This window comes from Hyperolius riggenbachi, chromosome 7, assembly GCF_040937935.1.
Source record: "Hyperolius riggenbachi isolate aHypRig1 chromosome 7, aHypRig1.pri, whole genome shotgun sequence".
In the NCBI taxonomy this organism is placed as follows: domain Eukaryota; kingdom Metazoa; phylum Chordata; class Amphibia; order Anura; family Hyperoliidae; genus Hyperolius; species Hyperolius riggenbachi.
Window position 1 is genome coordinate 75,246,082 of NC_090652.1, and position 24,400 is coordinate 75,270,481.

The window sequence follows — 24,400 nt, forward strand, 5'->3', positions numbered from 1 at the left end:
TGTGTTATCTCAGTATATAGAATATTGCATTCCAGATCAGGTATTTCTCACCTGTTTCTATGTTGTCTCCCATTCCCTCTGTGTAGTGCCTCTCTCTCTCTCTCGCTCTCTCCTACTCTGTCCTGTGTGCATGTGTCTCCCCATTCCTGTCTCTCACTGTTCCCCTCCCCTCTCTCTCTTTCCCCTAATCTCTACTTCCCCACAGACACAAGACACACTCACTCGCGTCCCTTCCCCTTTACTGTCTCTCATTTTTCTCTCTCTACCTTTCTCCCACTCTCACCATCTCCCTTCCACTTACTCCCCCCCCCCCCCCCCAAAAAAAAACCAACATTGTCTCATTCTAACTACTTTTCTAACTGTACCATATTTATATAGCACTAACATCTTCTGCAGTAGTTTATAGAGTACATAGTCATGTCGCTGAGTGTCCCCAGAGGAGCTCACAGTCTAATCATATTATAGTTATAGTCTAAGGTCCTACCATATATTATTATTATTATTATGATGTATTTATATAGCACTGACATCTTCATTATATTTATATAGCACTGTGCAGAGTACATATGTCACTGACTGTCCTCAGAGGAGCTCACAATCTAATCCTACCATAGTCATAGTTTAATGTACAACAATATTATTATTATTATGTATTCATATCTCACTGACATCATCATCAGTGCTTTACAGAGTAGTCATTTCACTGACTGTCCTTTGAGGAGCTCACAATCAGGGGCGTAACTAAGACACACCGCCGGGCCCCCCTGCTGAAATTCCGAGCGCCCCCCCCCCTGGGGGGTTTTGGGGTGCTGGAGAGGTCGCAGCATGAGGGGAGAGCTATGGCCACACTCAGCGGCGGGCAGCGGCAGACAAACATACCTTCCGTGCGTTCCAACGCGGATACTTCTCTCTCTAGCGCCTGACACTACTTCCTGTTTACACAGGAAGTTGCGTCAGAGGCTACAGAGAGAAGCATCCGCGCTGGAATGCACAGAAGGTATGTTTGTCTGCCGCTGAACACATATAGTTATTGAAGCTGGAGGGGAGCGCGGAGGGGAAAGCCCGAGGTGAGGGGGGGTACCGTCCCCCCTCCCCGCCGAGTGTGGCCATAGCTTTCCCCTCATGCTGCGACCCCTCCAGCCCCCCAAAACGGCTCTGAGCGGGCCCCCCCACGGGCGCAGGGACTGCAGCCCCAATTGTTACGCCCATGCTCACAATTTAATCCTACCATAGTCTTCGTCTTATGTCTGTACCATATTAATACTATGTATTTATATAGCACTGACATCCTCTGCAGTACTGTACAGACAGAGTACATAGCCATGTCACTGACCGCGCTCAGAGGAGCTCACAGTCTAACCCTACCACAGTCCTAGGCTAATGTTCTACCATATGAAATTGTGCCTGGCTGAGAAAGACCTTTCAGCAATCCACACCCCCCCCCCCCTTGAAAATCCTGCATTTGCCCCTGTAGCAGATCCCATTACTCTAGCTTGCTGCATGCAGGTGCTGAATTTACATCTCTGTCCAGTCTCCATTGCAGTTCACATACATTATAATGCAAGTGTTATGCAACTTACCCCTGTAAATCCGGACTAAGGCCTCTTTCACAGTAGGACGTTGCATTTTGATGCAACGTTAAAGTCGCAACGCAAATTACAACGCAATGCCTCCAAAAAGTTGCAACGCAACTTAATGCCCCGTTATGGTTGCATACAGTAGAGCATACAGGAAATGAAAAGTTTGTTTCCAAGTCCTTACTGAGCATGTGCAAACAGTCCAATGCAGCTAATAATGTGTATTACGCACAGCATGCAGCACTTTCTAATAATGCTACACGTTACACACAAACGCAACGTGTGCACTGTGAATGTCGCACAGACTTAGTGTTGCTGTGCGTTAGTCTGTGTTGAAACATTTTCTAACGTGCGACTTTAACGTCGCACCGTGAAAGAGGCCTCAAACCCTCCAAAATGTCTAACTCCTTTCCACACTTTCCGTAACCGTTACCGTAATTAGTCTTTCGTTCACCCGTAGCTGGAAAGCTGCCATGAAATATTTCTTAATTTTCTCATTAGTGTAAAATGGCAATGATGAATCATGAGGGGCAAGTCAGAAAAATATAAAGATATGAGACAAATCTGGAGTTAAAGGCAACAACAAGGAAGTTTGGTGAATCACTTATAATACATGTTCAATACCCAGCTAGCAAGATGAAGGTTATAAAGCGTAATATATATTCTTAGTCATTTTTATTCTTGTCTGCGGGGTGATAAAATATTTTATGTAGATAAGATGAACATTTCCTAAATCCCAGATTAAAGAACACCTGAAGTGAGAGGAATATGGAGACATAGTTATTTTCTTTTAGGCTGCTTTTACAGTAGGACGTTACAGGCGCACGTTAGAGCAGCCTGTAACGCAGCCCAACTCACAGCAATGAAAAATCAATGGGCTGTTCACAGTGCCCACATTGCGTTACATTGTACCGCTACACATTGAATGAAACTGCAGCATGCTGTGCGTTATACTGGGCTTTAGCTGCATTAGACTGCTTGCACATGCTCAGTGACTAGCCAAATGGCTAATTAATATTCACTGCACGTTGTTAATGTAACCTGGACTCATAGGGCTTGATTCACAAAGCGGTGCTAACTGTTAGCACGCCTGTGAAAACCCCCTTAGCACGTCTAAACAAGCTTTTCGCGCATAAAACTTTACGCGCGCAAAACTTTATGCGCGTAAAACTTTACGCGCGTACTGCACAGAGCGCAGGGCGCTCAGCGCGAAGTGCCCATTAAAGCCTATGGTACTTAGCGCGCATAAAACTTTACGTGCGCAAAGTTAGCGCGCGATCTGATTGAAAAATCCGGTGCTAACCTACTTAGCACCCTGGTTAGCGCGTCTAAAGACTTTAGACGTGCTAAGTAGGTTAGCACCGCTTTGTGAATCAAGCCCTTAGTGTTGTCTGGATCATGAGTTCATTTGATCCGGATCTTTTTTGTGAGTCGAATCATCACAATGAAAGATTTGGTTCACAGTGGATGTCTGTCTGGAAGAAACAGGAACATACAGAATGTACAGTGCAGGGAAAGTTGTGTCCTGCTAGTCATTTCACCCAGTCTGCTTCCCTAGTAAAATGATTCAAATGATTCGGTCCAAAGATCCGGATCTTTTCAATGATCCGATTCGTATCACCCGAATCCTTGAAAAGATCCGGACTTTCCATCACTATCCTGGAGCGGCTGTTCTATCAGTATTGATAGAAAGAAAACAGCGCACCAAGAGTTGCATAACGCGGCTCAATCTGACGTCCAACTTCAACACCACCAGGCGTTGCGTTAGGGGCATGTTATGCTACCTTAATGTCCCATAAAACGCAACGTCTTAGTGTGAAAGAGGCCTAAAACAATGCACATTGTCTGGCTGTCCTGCTGATCATTCATATGTTTCTGAGGACTCTTTGACAGTACGACGTTAAAGTCGCACATTAGAAAACGTTTAAACGCAGACTAACGCAGAGTAATAGTAAGTCTGCAACGCAATGTACGCAATGGCTTCCGCATTGTATGCGCAGACGCCGGTAGTGAAACGACGATCGGGCCGCTGATTGGCTATTGGTATGCTTAGGGGAGGATGGATCATGGGAGGGTGGGATTTAGGTCATAGTGTTAGCAAAGGGGGTGGGGTGTTTGGAGCATATTTAGAGCTGTTTATCCGCCCAGTCCCCAGCTTCTGATGAGTCAGCAATGACAAAACATGTAAGGCGGGGTTACTGATGCGGAAACAGCTGAACCACAAGGGTAGAGCGGCATCCTGAGCTGAGGAACAGTGGTAGTGCACGCCACTTCGGCAGAAGGACTACAAGTGCCAGCCGGGGGCCGGGCCCAACAAAACGGGGAGAGCCCATATAAAAACTCTGCGCTGTCTTTTAAAGAACGAAATTTGTAAGTGCAAATCTGTTTTATATATAAATAAATGTCATTGGTTTTACACTATATGAGGCATTTGCTTTGAGGTAATTTCTATACGGAGATCGGCATTTAATGCGAAGGGGAGGCAAAGGGAGTCTGGCATCCGGTGGTGACACACAGCAGATCGGTGTGGTGGGGGACAGCCCGAAGTGTCCCAAAGCGCTGCTAGACCTGAGTGAAGGTCTTTGTTTCTGGTGAGTGTCTGTTCACCGGGTGGTGAGCTAAGAAGTTGTCATAGTATCACCCCTCTGCAGATGTGGACTGTATTGCTTTTGTCTCTTTTTGTGGTCTGTGCTCATATGGTTAAGTTGTGTAGCGCCACCTTCTTTCCATATATCAAGAGGCTATAAATGAGAAGGGGCTGCTCCAATTTTATTGTAGACTCTGTGGTGTAGCGCTGTACTCCTTACATACAAGATTGAATACTTTGAGCAGATTATGAAGGTTATCCCTACTATGAGGTCGGAAAATAGGTCAGTGACTGGCATAATGAAAAGTGTGTATCAGGGATAATATCAGGAATACTAAGACAAATAACATTTATATCACGCTTTTCTCCTGGTGGACTCAAAGCGCCAGAGCTGCAGCCACTAGGGCACGCTCTATAGGCAGTAGCAGTGCTAAGGAGACTTGCCCAAGGTCTCCTACTGAATAGGTTCTGGCTTACTGAACAGGCAGAGCTGAGATTCGAACCCTGGTCTCCTGTGTCAGAGGCAGAGCCCTTAACCATTATACCATCCAGCCAAATAGTTTAAAGAGGAGCTGTAGTGAAAATAACAATGAATACAATTGCCTATTTTTTACAAGATTCAGTTATAGATTATTTAGTCAGTGTTTGCCCATTGTAAAATCTTACATTTTGGAAATGTATCACACACGGCGACATCTTTAGTTCTGCCAGTTGATCTGTGCGGAATGTTAGTTACTAATGGTGGCCACTAATGATCCAATCTTTTTCATCCAATTTTACCAAATCTATGTAGTAGAAAGGTAAACTGAGAGAATATATTGAATGGATTACGGTAGCGGTAGGCGGAGCTGTATGCTCTGTACATCTCCGCCTACCACTGCCGTCATTCCATCGCTAGCCAGTGATCGGTAATGCTGTATGATGTGCCCGGCCGCTCGCTCTAGTGGATCCGCCCCCCACTCATTAACACTTATACATATTCACTGCTCACGGTCCGCACTGCCCGTTCCGCTGTCTGTAACATCTTGCTTCTGGCCCCGCTGTGCGCGGATTGGCCAGAAGCAGTGAATATGTATAAGTGTTAATGAGCGGGGGGCGGATCCACTAGAGCGAGCGGCCGGGCACATCATACAGCATTACCTATCACTGGCTAGCGATGGAATGACGGCAGCGGTAGGCGGAGATGTACAGAGCATACAGCTCCGCCTACCGCTGCCGTCATTCCATCGCTAGCCAGTGATAGGTAATGCTGTATAATGTGCCCGGCCGCTCGCTCTAGTGGATCCGCCCCCCGCTCATTAACCCTTATACATATTCACTGCTTCTGGCCAATCCGCGCACAGCGGGGCCAGAAGCAAGATGTTACAGACAGCGGACCGAAAAACCGAAGGTACTGACGATCAGCAGATCGTCTTACCTCGAACCGCGGTTTCGGTTTTAAACCGAAAAACCGTGCAGCCCTAATTAGTGGCCACCATAAGAGTTCTATGCACAGAGGGAGATGTTGCTTGCTTGGCAATTGAAAAAAGCCATTATTTCCCACAAGGCAAGGAGGTCCACAGATAGCAAACTGTGAGGACCGTGGTCCTCACATCACACTGTGGGAGGGGTTTCTTCACAATATCCGCCATACAGAGCCCTCTGGTGATCTATTTGAGAAAAGGTAAAGATGTCTCATGGGAAAGGGGGTATCAGCTGCTGATTGGGATAAAGTTAATTCCTTAGTTAAAGTTTCTCTTTAAGCCATAGACGCTAAACAAGCATGCAGATCAGGTGCTCTGACCCAAGTCTGACCTGATAAGCTGCATGCTTGTTTCCGGTGTGTGATTCAGACACAACTGCAACAAAAGAGATCAGCAGGACAGCCAGGCAACTGGTATTGTTTAAAAGGAAATAAATATGGCAGCTATCTCTCACTTCAGTAGATAAACAAAAGAAAATTGAAAGCCCACAATGATGTAGTATGTCTAGGTCAGATTAAATAAGACCAATAACTGTGAATAAATACTCACAAGGGGGTGTTACAACAAGACAACCACTGCATAGGCAGGTGGGGAGCTTGAGAGCCTCTTCACACCGGCTGCGTTCCGTTTGGATATTGAAAAGGCTTGCGATTTTCCAAACGCAAGTACAGTAAGGTTACAATTGGAATCATGGGGAATGCATTCACACTGAATGCACTTCTGACATTCTAAAAAGGCAATCGTAGTTCTGCTGCATTTTTCCTGCATTTCGATTGAGATCAACAGAGTGAAAATTGCAAAATGCAAAATGCTTTTGCGATTGTGTTTTGCTATTTCTGGTGTAGAAGAGCATTGACCTAACCTTACTCGGGTTAAGAAGTCGCTCTCTGTAGATCAGAAAAGTAGGGCATAACACCCACACACACTCTAAAGGTCGACAGGGCAGGATTTCTGGAAGGCCACAAAGGCCCGGGCCTTGAGCGGCTTCAGCCCAAGGGGCGGCTGGACGTGGAAGAGAGGCAGTTGGACATTGAAGGGTTGCTGCATATGGAGGAGGAGGTTGCAAATTGAAAAGGGAAGCTGCAAATGGAAATCAACACAAGGAAAAGGCACTATGTTGCTCAAGAGAGCTATACGGGAAAGACAGAGGCTGCTGTACATGGATGATACACATGAAAAAGCAGTTGCACATGGAATGGGGAGGCTGCACATGGAATGGGGTGAAACTGCTCCTCATAAAAGGGAAGCAACATGAAAGTTGGCCTAGGTGCTCTTAAATTATAAATCGGGCCTTGAGGGTGGACCAACTTGCAGATAATAGAATGAAACAGAGGCACCAGCAAGATTAAGTTTCCTTTAGCTACTTAAAGAAAACCTGAACTGAGAATTAAAAGTCAAAATAAGCATACACAAATCATACTTACCTTCCATGTAGTCTACTCCTCAGTGTCTTTCTCCTGTCCCGTGTCCTGTTTGTTCACAGTGATCGAAGGAATTTTCCGTCCTCCATTTTGAAAATGGCCATTACCCATAACAGCTTTCTGGTCAGCACACAGTTAAACTGTAACATCGCCCACTTGAGCCATAGGGAAACATGGACATTACCTGGTACATCAGTTTTCCTCTCAGCTATAACTGACAGCAACTGATATTTTACTGACAGCAACTGATATATTTCAGATCTGACAAAATATTGTCAGAACTGGAAGGGATTATTGTCAGAAGAAAATGGTGAGCTTCTGAGAGGAACTGATAACAAGGTAACTATGCAATGTTCATTTGAAGTTACCTCATGTGTTTATTTTAAATATTTTTACTCAGTACAGGTTCTCTTTAAAGAGAGACTGCAGCCTCCGAAAATGACTCATTTTTTTTTTAGCCAGTCCTGTTAAGCATTAATGGGTTAGCTGAAACGCCGCTATCCTGCGGCAAAATGAGGCTTTAATCACCCCGGGCATTTGTGGGGCTCCTTCCTGTTGGAGGCAGAGGTTTGAGCTGCAGCTCTCCCTCCATTCGCGACTATCTCCTGCGGATCTCTGCCTCCTCCCGCCCCTCTCAGTCTTCAGATCCGCGGGAGATTGACGTGAATGGAGGCAGAGCTGCAGCTCAAAGCTCTGCCTCCCCGGGCAGAAAAATCCACAACCAGGAAAGTTTTTGCCCTGGAATATGTCGGTGAATAAAGCCTCATTTTGCCGTGGGATAGCGGCGTTTCAGCTAACCCATTCATGCTTAACAGGACTGGCTAAAAAAAAGGGGAATTTTCAGAGGCTTCAGAGTCTCTTTAAGCCTTATGGATGTAGCTGCTACGTCCAAAATGCTTCCCCTGCTGCCGCTCGCTTCCGCTGCCAATTGCGCACGCTCCCGCACAATTCCCATTCATTGATCTAAGTCACCGTTAGAATGATTGATGGCTTCTATGAGAAGCCGCAATCGTCTAAGCTACACATCCACTCTTCACTTCCTGTAAGCGTAAATACTACGCTTTCAGGACGCCTAAAAAAAAAATGATTGAAGCCATCTTGTAGCCAAATAGTAAAATTACACCTGCATACATTTTAGTTTAATAAACATACCCAACCATATTTATAATTAACTCTTTCCTTCCCACACTCTACTAAAAATACCCAAATATAATTTTGTAATATTTAATTTTTATTAAAAGTTTTAATAAAAAAAAAATATAGTCACCTTATGGTCTGAACTTTTTTAATACGCATGTCAAGAGGATATATTATTATTATTTTTTAAATTATGAGCTTGTAAATAGTGATGGACGCAAAACTGAAAAAATGCACCTTTATTTCCAAATAAAATATTGGTGCCACACATTGTGATAGGTACATAATTTAAATGGTGTAATAACCGGGACAAATGGACAAATAAAAGTACATGGGTTTTAATGATGGTAGCATGTATTATTTTAAAACTATAATGGCCAAAAACTGAGAAATAATTGATTTTTTCCATTTTTTTTCTTTATATTCCCATTAAAATGCATTTAGACTAAAATAATTCTTAGCAAAATGTACCATACAATGAAAGCCAAAATTGGTGGCGGAAAAACAAGATATAGATCATTTTGTTGTGATAAGTAGTGATAAAGTTATTGGCGTATGAATGGGAGGCGAAAGTTGCTCAGATGCATAAGGTGAAAATACACTGAAGGATGAAGTGGTTGGATAAACCTTTCTCCTGGATTCTCTCAGTGGAGGTGTTTTTTGAACTTGTCAATAACTTTTCAGCCCTGGTGCATTTCACATTACTGTACTTTCCTCACCTAATGCACCTGTTAGTATTTGTTCCCTTGTGTAGGTAAGATGAGAAAAAGTCTTGAAAAAAGTTGACTGAATTGGGGTGAGAGTGAGATAATTCCTGATAACAGTTTAGTGTATGATGACCTACGCTCTGTAGACCTGTGCTCATCGAGAGCTTCTATCTTTCAGGGCTTCACAACAATGGCGGACATAGATATCGGGATGCATCTGAGCCCTTGCGAATGCAATGACTCCAATCTGACCGCTACAAGATCGCCTTCTGCAGGTAAATGGCAGCAACCACTTCTCTTCCATCACAGCAAAGAATTCTGGGATACGATGAATATACCGGCAGACTCCCAGCTTAGCTATCACAGTATTTTGTCACTGCTTGGTCAACAAGTCATAGGGCAGACCACATTAGTCAAATGGGGGCCACACAGCATCTGGCAGTGGCATAGTTAAGGAGCTATGGGCCCCAGTGCAAGTTTTACATTGGGTCCCACCCAAGCATTCTATATAACATGATAGGGTGCATTAAAACCTGCCAAGGACAACCACAGTGTCAGAGTGCACCTGTGGGGGAAGGAGATGGGAAACAGCTTATTAATTATCACTACTTTTCAAAGCATCTATAGAAGTGATCATTACCAGCACAGGACCAATAAAGAACTAATACTGTGGTTGAGGGAGGGCCCCTCTGGCCCAACGGCCCTAGTGTGGTCGCAACCTGGGCATCCCCTATTGCTACGCCACTGGCATCTGGGTAGATTATGGAAAATCACAAACACTGGTTTGCACGACAGCCAGGGGCCCCAGTCCCTCTCACTGGCTGGGGCCCCAAAACCACCATGCGATACCCAGAGGGAAGTGCGGGTGGGCCCTGGACTTCTCACCTCCAGGGAATTCACCCCCACTGCCTCTGAACTGAATGCTAACTGCAACACACACAATTGCTCACTCCCAGCTAAAGCACTTTCCTACCTTTATTTGGTCAGCAGGCACCAGTCAGCCAATCAGGTGTACTGTCATACACCCTTTGCCTGCCGTACCAAATCTAGCAGGAATTGCATACATTAGGTAGCATTCAGGTGGGAGGCTTCGGCTGGACGTAATCGTAGATTACATCTTTTACAGGGGCCGCCGCATGTAGGCATCTCCCACACAGTCCCCTCCCTAACCACTCACCTGTCAACCGCATCCTGGAAGCTGCGAAAAAGAAATTTAAATTCACAAACATTGGTTCACACGACAGCCGGGGGCTCCAGTCTCTCTCACTGGCTGGGGTCCCCAAACCACCAGGCGATACCCAGAGGGAAGTGCGGGTGAGCCCTGGATCTCTCACCTCCAGGGAAATCACCCCCACTGCCTCTGAACTGAATGTTAACTGAAAAACACACAATTTGCTCACTCTGAGACATGCAGACTCCCAGCTTAGCTATCACAGTATTTTGTCACTGCTTGGCCAACAAGTCATAGGACAGACCACATTAGTCAAATGGGGGCCACATGGCAGCATCTGGCAGTGGCGTAGCATGCCAGCAACATCACAACTAATCAAACACAGGGCTCAACGCTCTAAGTGAATCAAGATTCACTTCTTCAAGAGTAAAGCCTCATACACACGAGAGGTGCCTAACTCACGGCTATTAGCATCATTTGGCACATTTTATTTGGCCTGAGGAAGTGGGCACGTACCCACGAAACGCTTTGCCAATGCATAATAACAATTCATTGCATATATGCTAGCAAGGTGAGTGGGGAGGACAGTGCTGTTTGCCGAATCGATCCGCCAGGCTGATCACTGGCAAAGGTGCCGGGGGTTGGGGGGGGGGGGGGGGGGGGCTGGCTGGGAGATGGGGGGCCTTAGGGCTGGATTTATCATAAGGCACATGCCTACAGGCATTTTATAATGGAAAGGCGGCTCATTCCTTCCCTGAGTGCCTCCCTTCCTCCTTCCCTGTGCAGAGTCCTGATGAGAGTGTAAATGGGAGGTTACTCACCCGGTTTTGGGCATTCCACTAATGAGATCTCCCTTCATTCAGCAGCAACCAAGGCCGGTTCTAAATTTTTGCTGCCTGAGGCAAACTTATGAGGATGCCCCCCCCCCCTTCCCTATTTGGAATGATCGCACAGCACCTGACAATTTACTCTGCTTCATTTAATGCTCTCAGTCAGCAAGGGTGCATATGCAACAGCTTAAGACATGACATGCTGCAGCTCAACACAATAATAGACTGGCTGGCTGCGAGTCTGTGACAAACAAACCGCTCACCCTTAGCCAGTCGGCCGTCCTCCATTCCTCCTCAGTCAGGACAGCAGTGCCACCTCCTCACTATTGCTGTGCACGTCAAACGAAACACTGCTGCTCTCCTGGCCGCCCCCCTCCTCACTCACTGCCAGACTCCTCACACAGCACAACAAGCTGCTTTTCCCCAATGGTGACCTTTTCCCATCGCTCGCTCTCATCTCGCTTCTCCTCCTACACTGACCACATGCTGTAAGTGTAAACACACAGTACAAACATGGTGCCCTTGTAATCTCCATGCCTGATGCAAGTGTTTTACCTTGCTTCATGAGAGAACTGGCCCTGGCGGCAACTTAATACTGAGGGTACTTCTGGCTACCTAATACTAAGGGTCACCTGTAGCTATCTATGATGGGCATAAGAAGTTAGGGAGAAGTGACAGCTGGCACACTTGCGGTGCAGTACAGTGGGGGTTTGTAGGTTCATGGAGGGTGAAGTCTAGGGTGCCGGGACATACCGTATGTGCCTATAGGCTCCTGTGATGTAAATCCGTGCCTGGGGAAGGAGGGGGCTGTACAATGTACATGTAAAAAGGGCACCTGTAAATTTTTCTGTGAGGTTTGGTAATTTCTAGTTATGCTTCTCTAACCCCAACTGTGTGTTTCTACAAAAAAAAGATCCCCCGAAGTGATCCTTTTGGAAGACCATTATTGCAAGTGTTTAAAGGGCCAAAAACTGTTTCTTAAAAGACCCTTGTAGTAGTGGATCCAAGTATATTAATTCACTACTATCTATATATATAAAATTGTGTGTGTGTGTGTGTGTGTGTGCGCGTGTGTGCGTGTGTCGCGATCACTCAAAAATGCCTTGACCGATTTCAATGAAACTTGGTATATAGATCCCTTACTACCTGGGATGATATGTTCTGGGGGTCTCGCATCCCCCCTGCACACCTGGGCAGAGCTACAAACAGCAAATCAGATTTCACCCATTCATATCACTGGAAAAATGTAAAAGGCTGCAATTCTCACAATAATCAAGCCAGAGTCCCCACACTTGGCACAGTTGGTCACTTGGTGACCGAGGTTACAAATCCAGGAAAAGTGGGCGGAGCATAAAACAGCCAATCAAATTTCAGCCATTCATGTTGAATGGGAAAATGTAAACTGCAGCCATTTTTAGAATATTAATGGCAAGGTTCTCAAACTTGGCACACTTGGTCACCGGGTGATGATTAAGATTCAGGAAAGTGGGTGAAACCTACAACAGCCAATCAAAATGTACCCATTTATTTTCAAGGGGAATATTGAAACTGCTGCTATTCTTACACTCTTTATGGCAGAGGCTTCAAACTTGCACCAGTCAGTCATTGGGTGACTGGGGTTCAAATTCACCAAAAGGGGCAAAGCCACAAACAGCCAATCAGATTTCCTTGCTAGATAAACAGATTTGATTCACACATTTTTGATGCCAGGAACCTGAAAGCTCACAAACTTGGTCATTGAATGACTGTGTGTCAAGGTTACAAAAAGTGGGCGGAGCCAAAAGCACATTTCACTGGGAAAATATAAACTGTAGCCATTCTTACACTGTTAATGGCAGGGTTCTTAAACTTTGCACAGTTGGTCACTGGGTGACTGGGATTAATATTCAGGAAAATGGGTGGAGCCTACAACAACCAATCAAAATTCTCCTGTTGATTTTCATGGAAAATATTTAAATTGCTGCATACACTGTTAATATCAGATGCCTCAAACGTGGTACAGTTGGTCACTGGTTGACTGGGGTTCAAATTCAGAAAGGGGGCAGAGCCACAAACAGCCAATCAAATTTACTTAATTTCAATGGGAATATACAAATTAGTGATACCAAGGACCGCAAAGCTCATAAACTTGATAATTGAGTGACTGTATGTCAAGGTTAGAAAAAGTAGGTGGCGCAAACAACTACATATTTACATGGGAAAATGTAAACTGCAGGCATTCTTACACTGTTAATGGCAGGGTTGGGTTCCCAAACTTGACACAGTTGGCCACTGGGTGACTGGGATTAATATTTAGAAAGTGGGTGGAGCCTATAACAGCCAATCAAAATTCACCTATTGATTTTCAAGGGGAATATTTACATTGCTGACATTCTTACACTCTTAATGGCAGGTACCTCAAATCTGGTACAGTCAGTCGCTGGGAGACTGGGGTTTAAATTCTGTAAAGGGGGCAGGTCACAAACAGCCAATCAGATTTGTTTAATTTCAATGGAAAAATGCAACTTATTGATGCCAAGGACCCCAAAGCTCATAAATGTGGTCATTGAGTGACTGTATGTGAAGGTTACAAACAGTGGGCGGAGCCAAAACCAACTAACTTTTTACATGGGACAATATAAACTGCAGCATTCTTGCACTGTTAATGGCCGGCAGGGATGCTCAAATCCGAATTCGTGTGAAACCCGGATAGTTCTATCTGGATTTGGCTGTTTGTGGCTCTGCCCCTCTAGTGAATTTGAACCCCAGTCACTTAATGACTGACTGTACCAGGTTGGAGGCCTCTGCCATTAACAGTGTAAGAATGGCACCAGTTTCATTATTCCCCTTGAAAATCAATAGGTGAATTTTGATTGCTCAAATCCGAATTCGGGTGAAACCCGGATAGTTCTATCTGGATTTCTCCCAGTAAACCCGTGCGGGCTAGGCGGGGGGGGGGGGGGCAAGCTTACCTGTCTGACGTCTTCTTCGGTCCGTCCCTCAGCGCCTCCCACGATGCTTTCCCTCAACCCGGAAGGAGGAAGTGTTTGTACTCACGTGACCACCGCGTGGAACGCATCGTGGGAGGCGCTGAGGGACGGACCGAAGAAGACGTCAGACAGGTAAGCTTGACCCCCCGCCCAGCCAGCACAGGTTTACTGGGAGAAATCCAGTTAGAAATATCCGGGTTACACCCGAATTCGGATTTGAGCATCCCTGATGGCACGGTTCTCAAAGTTGACACAGTTGGTCACCGGGTGACTGGGATTAATATTCAGAAAAGCAGGTGGAGCATACAACAGCCAATCAAAATTCACCTATTTCAAGGGGAATATTGAAACTGCTGCCATTCTTACACTGTTAATGGCAGAGGCATCAAACCAGCTACAGTCTGTCATTAAGTGACTAGGGTTCAAATTCACTAAAGAGGCAGAGCCACAAACAGCCAATCAGATTTCTTTGCTGGATAAACTACGGTACTTCCATTCACACAATTTTGATGCCAGGAACCCGAAAGCTTACAAACTTGGTCATTGAGTTACTGTGTGTTAAGGTTACATAAACTGAGCAGAGTCAAAAACAGATTTCTCTTGGAAAATGTAAACTGCAGCCCTTCACTGTTAATGGCAGGGTTCTCAAACTTTGCACAGTTGGTTACTGGGTGACTGGGATTAATATTCAGAAAAGTCTGTGGAGCCTAAAAAAGCCAATCAAAATTTGCCTGTTGATTTTCAAGAGGAATATTTAATTTGCTGCCATTCTTCCACTGTTAATGGCACAAGCCTCAAACTTGGTACAGTTGGTTATTGGGTCACTGGGGTTCAAATTCAGAAAATGGGGCAGAGCAACAAACAGCCAATCAAATTTGTTTTGTTTTACTGGTAAAATACAAATGATTGATGCCAAGGAGCCCAAAGCTCCTTGGTCATTGAGTGACTGTGTGTCCAGGTTACAAAAAGTGGGCAGAGCCAAAAAACAAATTTCACTGGGAAAATATAAACTGCGGGCCTTTGTAACGATCGGTGCCAACACACAGAGAGAATCTGATTATTGGTGATCTGCAGTATCACCAAGAATACAGATATATACCCGATTATTAATGATCTGCAGAATCACCAATAATACAAGTATAACTAACCTCTGGACACCTGACAAGTGTAAGTGTTTGGTGCGACAGTATATGAGCCAGTGATTCCTTGACTGTAGGAATCAGACTCTACTGCAGTCAAAGGACTCCTTTGAGATGGAGTCCCTGACTGGATTGCAGAGAGGTCCCTTTGGGAGATAGGGAGTCTCTGCAGCTACTAGACACCCCAGGAGGGGGTAGCAGTTAGAGAGGTCGGCCAGGCCGGGTCGGCAACACACGAGGAGATTAGGTACAAAGACAGAAGGCTGATTCGGTAACCAGGGACAGGCAGGGTTGGCAACAAGTAATCAGATAGGCGTAGGTACCGAATCATAGAGCAGAAGGAAGGTCAGGAGAGCAATAGGTCATAACAGATAACAGATGCCTAGTCTAGAGTGTGAGATCCGTGGTCTCAACACCCAGGGACTGGTCTAAGATATACACAATGATGATACAGTATCCCTAGTCTAGGGTGTGAGGTCCGTGGTCTCGACACCCTGGAACTAGTCTTAAGTATACACAATAATAACACAGTATTCTGGCTAAGTGTGGATTCCCAGGTCCACCTGGTTCCACCACACTGGAGGATCTGACTAAGGTCTGAGTGCTAACACATAAGCATTCGCAACGGCAGACAACTGGCAACTGACAGAGAGGAAGTATATATAGCAAGGTGTTCCTCAGCACCACCTAGTCCCAGTCAGCCAATCACCTGCTGTTCTGGGATCAGCTGATCGTCCAGATCAGCTGATCCTTCTCCTATTGGCATAAAGGGCTTGCCTGTTAGCGCGTGCGCGCGTAGCTCTCCATCTGTGTGCACTACTAGGTTCAGACAAACCAGGCGCATGTTGTTGTGGAGAAACCGTCGGTCTGAACGCGGCACCAGCCGCCTCATTGTGAGACCGCGCGGCGGTGTCTTTGGACTCCGTTACAATCCCTCTCCTATTGGCATGAAGGGCTTGCCTGTTAGTGCGTGCGCGCGTAGCTCTCCATCTGTGTGCACTACTAGGCTCAGACAACCCAAGCGCATGTTGCTGCGGAGAAACCGCCGGTCTGAATGCGGCACCAGCCGCCTCGCTGTCAGACCGTGCGGCAAAATCTCCGCACTCCATTACAGCCTTCTTACACTTTTTATGGCAGGGTTTTCAAACTTTGCCCAGATGGTTACTGGGTGACTGAAATTAATATTCAGGGAGGTGGGTGGAGCCTATAATAGCCAATCAAAATTCACCTGTTGATTTTCAAGGGGAATATTTCAATTGCTGCCATTTTTACACTGTTAATAGCAGATGTCTCAAACCTGCTATGTTGGTCATTGGGTGACTGGGGTTCAAATGCTGGAGAAGGGCGTAGTCACGAACAGCCAATCTGATTTGTTTAATTTCTATGGGAATATACAAATTATTGATGCCAATGCTCACAAACTTGGTCATTGAGTAATTGTGTGTTAGGGTTACAAAAAGTGTGCGGAGCCAACACGAGCCAAATACACGCCGTGTCATCAGCTAGTATCCTCTAAGTCAAACATTTACTCAAATTAACTGTTGCTGCTTCTTTCTGGTTTTATCCCTCATAGCCAGCTGAAAACTGTGTATAGATACTATAGCATGGTTAAATCTTCAGTTCTGCCCACCTCTGTGCTCTATTCTCCTCCCTCTGTTCTGATGAGTCATGCTGCATGCTCTTGTGTGTTTGCAGAGGCTCTCCCCCAGAGGCAGTATTGAACACATAGAACAGCTATCTTGTCTCTGCACACAGAGCAGACAGCATGGCTCATTAGAAAGGGTGTGGGAGGGGTAAGCATAAATACTGAGCATTTGTATATCAGGCCCAACTCCAACACAACTTTTGACTAGCTAGACTAGAAAGAGGAAAACTTTTATCGGGTAACAAATGGCAACAGTGCTTTTAGTAAATTTTTAGAGGGTCTTTTGTAAAACAGAAGGTATATGCACATCGCCACGTGCAGCATTTGTGCAAAAACTAAGATGTCTGGACAGTGGGGAGCCTCCTACATAGAATTCCTTTGTAGATTTGTAGGCTGTGAGTTGATCTGACTGATGTGTGTTTTGACCTACTCCAAAAGTACTGGGTGCTCTAGTACTCTCTCCCACCAGCTGTTTCACACAGAACTTTTCCAGCACACGTTTTCCATTAATGAAGGACAACTAGACTGAAGCTGTTTACAAATTGGAAAAATAAGCTTGGCCTCGGTAAAATAAAAACAGATGGACGGTAACATTCCTTTTCTGGCCATCCTTCCAGAGTCCTCTTCAGCTGTTCCATTCAGTAAACAACCTCCTGAATAAGGCTGCCTACCCCCCCCCCTAGTAGTGACTAACCCTAAGACCCCACCTGCTGCTGCCTGAGCCTAAGACCCCCCATGGTGGTGCCTAACTCTAAGACCCTCCGATGGTGCCTAAACATAAGACCCCCACTGGTGGTGCCTAACCCTAAAGGTGGCCATACATGATACAATTTTTCATTTTTTCCGATTAGATAATTTAGTTCGATTATTCCGTTAGATCGAATATAGAGATTTTTCCAGTATGTCCGATCAGATTTTTCTCGAAAAAACGGGATAAACGTTCTCATTTCTTGATCGAAAAAAAAAATATTTTCAACTTTCATTTAATTCAATTATTTAGATCGAATAAATGGGAAAATTGAACGTTTTTATTGTATCGTGTATGGACACCATTAGACCACACCGGTGGTGCCTAACCCTAAGACCCTCTCTGGTGGTGCCTAACCCTAAGACACCCCCCTGGTGGTGCCTAACCCTAAGATCCCCCCGCTGGTTGCCTAACCCTAAGACCCCGCCCAGTGGTGCCTAAGCCTAAGACCCCCTTGTGGTGTCTAACCCTAAAATCCCCCCTGGTGGTGCCTAACCCTAAGGACCCCCCTGGTAGTGCCTAACCCTAAGACCCCCTGGTGGTGCCTGACCCTAAGACCCCCTGGTGGTGCCTGACCCTAAAACCCTCATTACTGATGCCTAACCCTAAGACCCTCCTTCCTGACACCGAACCCTAAATCACCCCTTTCTGATGCCTAACCTTAAAACCCCCTCCCTCTGCCGAAAGTAACGTAGATACAAAATAAAATACACTTCTAAGACAATACATTTCAAAATGATAATTTACAAAATCATAGTACTCAAAACGAATTTCAAAATTATAATTTTCAAACCGATAATGCTCAAAGCGAAAAATTTCAGTTTGACGGACCCCTCCTGCCCGGTATTTATTGGGCGCCTATATTTCTGCTTTTGGCACCCTATAGCTGAAATCTGGCATTAGCCCAAATTGTCCATTATCTGCAGGTGCGCAAATTTCCAGCTTCACTTTGATACAGTGTGGCCACCGTAAAAAAGAAGGCATTTGAAAACGTCTTCCACTACTGTTATCTTCACCATCCAGTTAGGATTTCTATGCTGGCCTTTGCAAGCGATTTATGCCATTTTGCGTCTGTTTCTCAGCTATTTCTTCAGATGGGCATATTGGCTCATTAGGCACTATTTGTTTTACGCTTTCTGTGTCCCTAGACCCTCGTGGTCCGGCCCCTGAGCAGTTTTGTAGTCTGCATTAGTGACTGGTATCTGGGGGAGATGAAAGCGCTTTAGCCAGGCACACATCCAATCAGTGCTTCTCTCCAATCTTTCTCGCCTCTCTTGTGATTAAACGCTTCCTGCTAAAGACATCTGGAACACTAATTAATGCATTCCAAGATCCATAGGAAAAAACACGGTGAGTCTAGCTAATTAGTTCCGAAGGCCGCAGTACTGGAAACAGCCCAGGTGAGGGGATAGTTCCCATGTAAGAAAGAAATCGTTACAGTTCTTGGTACTTCATGCTTCAAATGAAATTTATAACATTCCCAAACAACCACATGGGATATATAGGATACTGGACAGTCACATTTGCCATAATGAGTACAGGGGGTAAAGCCTAGGGTAGCGAGGCAAGAAGGGGTAGCAGCATGGAAACCTACTTCCAAGTTATGCTGTACTTTAAGCTTAATTTGTTGTTTATTGGTCGCCATATAGTCATTGTCAATGTAGAAAACACCCCAATAACCTCAACTCCTGAAGCTCGCTGTTGTGTGTAATTCTGGACCCTAACCTTTCATTTAAACTGCACATTAACTACTTCCTGTTACTTCCATCTCAAAAAGATTTCATTAAATACTTCCCTTCCTTTCACAGGAGGCTACTAAATTGCTTGTACATGCTCTAATCATATCCTGTCTTGACAAAGGTAACACCCTATTCTGTGGTCTACCAAAAAGCAGTATGGCGCCTATCCAGTCCCTATTAAACTCTGCTGCCCATCTCATCCACCTCTCCTCCTGTTCCTCTGAGGCAGCCCCACTCTGCCAGTCTCTACATTGGTTACCAGTTACCCAAAGGATGCAGTTTAAACTCCTTAAAGAGAAACTCCGACCAAAAATGGAACTTTATCCCAATCAGTAGCTGATACCCCCTTTTACATGAGAAATCTATTCCTTTTCACAAACAGACCATCAGGGGGCACTGTATGACTGATATTGTGGTGAAACCCCTCCCACAAGAAACCCCTCCCACAAGAAAAGTTCGAACTTTTGTGGGAAATAGCTGTTTCTAACTGCCAAAAACCATGCAGCAGCTACATCACTTGCCAGCAGTAAAATGTTCACTGGAGTTCCTCTTTAAGGTGCCCATTCATGGTACAATAAAAACGTTCGATTTTCCTGTCTATTCGACCAAAACGATCGAATTGAAAATAATCTTTTTTTTTTATCAAGTCAAGAAAAATAAACGATTATCCTGTTCTTTCAATAAAAATCCAATCGGACATGTAGGAAAAATCTGTATATTCGATCTAATGGAATAATCAAACTGAATGATTTAATTCGAAAAAATGAAAACATTGTACCATGTATGCGCACCATTACTCTGGACAGTTGTAGATGCATCTAGTAACTGAACTAGGCAATGTATTATGGGAAATAGACAGTATTTTTGTGTTACCAGATACAGTATTACTGCCCATAAACTTACATCAACTGTAATGTGGAGGCTGCCATCTTTATTATGTCATTAAAATATGCCAGTTGCCTGGCTGATCTTCTGGCTTCAGCAATGTCTTAGTCACCTGGAACATGCATGAAGCCAATCAAACACCTGAACTGTATTCTTGTCCTGGTCCAGTGTGGGCTGATTCATCAGGACAGGCGTAAAGGCAACATGAGCCTGGTCATCCAGATCTCTACTCAACTTTGTTTCATATACAAACCTGTTTGATAAAGGATCTTCTGTATCCAAAACAATCTGACTATCCAGAGTTTGAGTGGCACTCATAATGCAGGGCCGGGTTTCTGGAAAAGCCACAAAGGCAGCTGCAGCCCATAAAGGCACCTGGGCATAAAAAAGGGGCTGCTACATGTGAAAGAGAAGGCTGAACATGGGGAGCAACAGAAAAAGGAAAGTTGGGGTGCCCAAGGGAGCTGTTCATGGAAGAGAGGGGCTACAGTAAATGGATGATACACATATAAGAGGGGGCTGCACATGAAAGCGGAGTCACAACATACTTAGTCTAAGCGCAGAAGTATAAATCCAGCCTTGTCATAATGGCATGTATACTATGTGACAAAGGTTGGCTGTTACCTGTATATTTATGGATTAATACGTTTACCATTTGACTTTAAGGCCTTGTTCACATTGCATTCCGATCGTGATAGCGTTTGCGTTGGACGGGTTTTTTTGCTATTTTTTTTTTTGCGATTCCTGGTGCTTGGCTGGGCGGTGCCTTTTAGTTAAAAGCGCTTACAGCGCTTTTCCAGAGCGTTTTTTTTTAATCCACTCCCTGACACAAGTCAGAAAGTGAACTCTTTGACCCGGAAAATAATAAATACGCAGTCGCTGCACAAAGCAATTTTGTGAGCGTTTTGCATTTTTCCTATACTTTCCATTGAGGCAAAATCGACTCAAAAATGGTACAGGCACCGCTTTGCTGAGTGGATTGGAAACAAACCGCTCAGATGTGAACTCTCTCATAGGGAATCATTGCACACGCGTTTTTAGGGCGATTTTGAAAATCGCCTGCGCTTGAAAAAAGGGCAAAAACGCCCTTAGTGGGAACGAGCCCTCAGGCCTGGTGCACACCAAAAACCGCTAGCAGATCCGCAAAATGCTAGCAGATTTTGAAACGCTTTTTCTTATTTTTCTGTAGCGTTTCAGCTAGCATTTTGCGGTTTTGTGAAGCGTTTTTGGTGTAGTAGATTTCATGTATTGTTACAGTAAAGCTGTTACTGAACAGCTACTGTAACAAAAAACGCCTGGCAAACCGCTCTGAAGTGCCGTTTTTAAGAGCGGTTTGCGTTTTTCCTATACTTAACATTGAGGCAGAAACGCATCCGGAATTCAAAATCTGCAGCAGCCCAGGAGTATGCGTTTCTGCAAAACGCCTCCCGCTCTGGTGTGCACCAGCCCATTGAAATACATTACCCAAGCGGATCCGCACCCGCAAACAGATCGCAAACCGCAGCAGAACCGCTCTGGTGTGCACTAGGCCTCACTGTTGGTTTGTCATAGCTGGTGTGGGGATCACCTCGGTTTTGCTCCTTTTGGTTTTCTCTTTGATTCTTAGCAATGAAACTGGAGGACTTGTCCAGAGCAGCCAATCATGTTTCTGCTGCTGAATGAACCAAGGATTCTAATTGGTTGCTGTCGGAAATGATATAAATGTGGCCCCAGTTTTCTTTGCTCCTGCCTTGACAGATTAAACCTAGTGGCTCATAACTGATTCCATGGATCCACAGTAGGAATACCATAACTGATCCACCAGATGTGACCTGGATATTTCAATGAACGTCTGTTATTAGGCCCCGTTAAATCTCGTGCATTTTCAGCTGGCGTCTTGAGCTTTGCCAATCAGCAAATTGCTGCAGCACAAGGATTACTCACATTGTGGTGAGTGTGGCACGGTAGCGATTTCCGCCGATCGCAATCGTGCGCAGAATTTTCCCGGCGATTGCAAAAAGTAGCAATGCAAAATCGCAATCGCTAAGCGAGTGCTATCGTGTTTTGCGGTTCTGAGTAGTGTTGGGCGAACAGTGTTCGCCACTGTTCGGGTTCTGCAGAACATCACCCTGTTCGGGTGATGTTCGAGTTCGGCCGAACACCTGATGGTGTTCGGCCAAACCGTTCGGCCACATGGCCGAACTAAGAGCGCATGGCCGAACGTTCCCCGAACGTTCGGCTAGCGCTGTGATTGGCCGAACGGGTCACGTGGTTCGGACCCGAACGCGCTCTGATTGGCCGAACTGTCACGTGGTTCGGGTAAATAAATACCCGAACCACGTCATATTTCCGCCATTTGTCTGTGGGTTTAGCTTTGGGTAGGCAGGCAGGGTAGTTCGCGCTCCAGCCACGCTAGCCAGGGTCCCCCCAGTCATTGTGTCGCTGCTGGGAATAGTAGTACACCGCTCGCTCAGCATTCTGTTTACTGCCACTCTGTGTACCTCGCTCAGCCACACTATATAGCATTCTGTTTACTGTTCTGTGTCTGCTGGGAATAGTAGTACACCGCTCGCTCAGCCACACTATATAGCATTCTGTTTACTGCCACTCTGTGTACCTCGCTCAGCCACACTATATAGCATTCTGTTTACTGTTCTGTGTCTGCTGGGAATAGTAGTACACCGCTCGCTCAGACACACTATATAGCATTCTGTTTACTGCCACTCTGTGTACCTCGCTCAGCCACACTATATAGCATTCTGTTTACTGTTCTGTGTCTGCTGGGAATAGTAGTACACCGCTCGCTCAGCCACACTATATAGCATTCTGTTTACTGCCACTCTGTGTACCTCGCTCAGCCACACTATATAGCATTCTGTTTACTGTTCTGTGTCTGCTGGGAATAGTAGTACACCGCTCGCTCAGCCACACTATATAGCATTCTGTTTACTGCCACTCTGTGTACCTCGCTCAGCCACACTATATAGCATTCTGTTTACTGTTCTGTGTCTGCTGGGAATAGTAGTATACCGCTCGCTCAGCCACACTATATAGCATTCTGTTTACTGCCACTCTGTGTCTACTGGGAATAGTAGTACACCGCTCACCCGCCACTGTATAGCATTGTGCTCTGTGTCGCTGCTGGGAATAGTGGTACACCGCTCACCCGCCACTGTATAGCATTGTGCTCTGTGTCGCTGCTGGGAATAGTGGTACACCGCTCACCCGCCACTGTATAGCATTGTGCTCTGTGTCGCTGCTGGGAATAGTGGTACACCGCTCAGCCACACTATATAGCATTCTGTTTACTGTTCTGTGTCTGCTGGGAATAGTAGTACACGGCTCGCTCAGCCACACTATATAGCATTCTGTTTACTGCCACTCTGTGTACCTCGCTCAGCCACACTATATAGCATTCTGTTTACTGCCACTCTGTGTCTTCTGGGAATAGTAGTACACCGCTCACCCGCCACTGTATAGCATTGTGCTCTGTGTCGCTGCTGGGAATAGTGGTACACCGCTCACCCGCCACTGTATAGCATTGTGCTCTGTGTCGCTGCTGGGAATAGTGGTACACCGCTCACCCGCCACTGTATAGCATTGTGCTCTGTGTCGCTGCTGGGAATAGTGGTACACCGCTCACCTGCCACTGTATAGCATTGTGCTGTGTGTCGCTGCTGGGAATAGTGGTACACCGCTCAGCCACACTATATAGCATTCTGTTTACTGTTCTGTGTCTGCTGGGAATAGTAGTACACGGCTCGCCTTGCCACACTATATAGCATTCTGTTTACTGCCACTCTGTGTACCTCGCTTAGCCACACTATATAGCATTCTGTTTACTGCCACTCTGTGTCTGCTGGGAATAGTAGTACACCGCTCACCCGCCACTGTATAGCATTGTGCTCTGTGTCGCTGCTGGGAATAGTGGTACACCGCTCACCCGCCACTGTATAGCATTGTGCTCTGTGTCGCTGCTGGGAATAGTGGTACACCGCTCACCCGCCACTGTATAGCATTGTGCTCTGTGTCGCTGCTGGGAATAGTGGTACTGTATAGCATTTCTGTACTGCCACTGTACTGCTGCCAGTCAGCGTGTACTGTAAGGATAAGTGAAATGAGGAAGAAATCCGGTGAAAGAGGGAGGGGCAAGGGAAAAGGTGTTTCCCCTGACGGTTCACGTACAGGCCACAGGGGAGCACCCAAGAAAACCCACTCAATACCGCCCATGTTGTCCAGGACAACAACCCTCACAAATCCAAAAGAACAGGACCAGATAATTACTTGGATGACCTCTCAAACGTCCAGCAGTGGGTTAAGCAGCACCAGCACATCACGCACGAGGTCCGAGTCCTCAGCCAGTTACAAGGAGCCAGTGGGCACAAAGCTGACACAACTGGCAG

At 45.7% G+C, this 24,400-nt stretch overlaps 1 protein-coding gene across 3 annotated transcripts in view; it reads left to right on the plus strand.

Annotated features, from left to right (window-relative positions):
• Window positions 1–24,400, plus strand: part of LOC137525557 (melanin-concentrating hormone receptor 1-like) — a 122,457-nt gene that overhangs the window by 17,439 nt on the left and 80,618 nt on the right. For all 3 annotated transcript variants that reach the window (XM_068246689.1, XM_068246688.1, XM_068246691.1), the window contains exon 2: window positions 9,071–9,167. In XM_068246689.1, coding sequence (XP_068102790.1) covers window positions 9,083–9,167 — 85 coding nt within the window. In that variant the 5' untranslated portion in view covers window positions 9,071–9,082. The remainder of the gene's footprint in view (window positions 1–9,070; window positions 9,168–24,400) is intronic.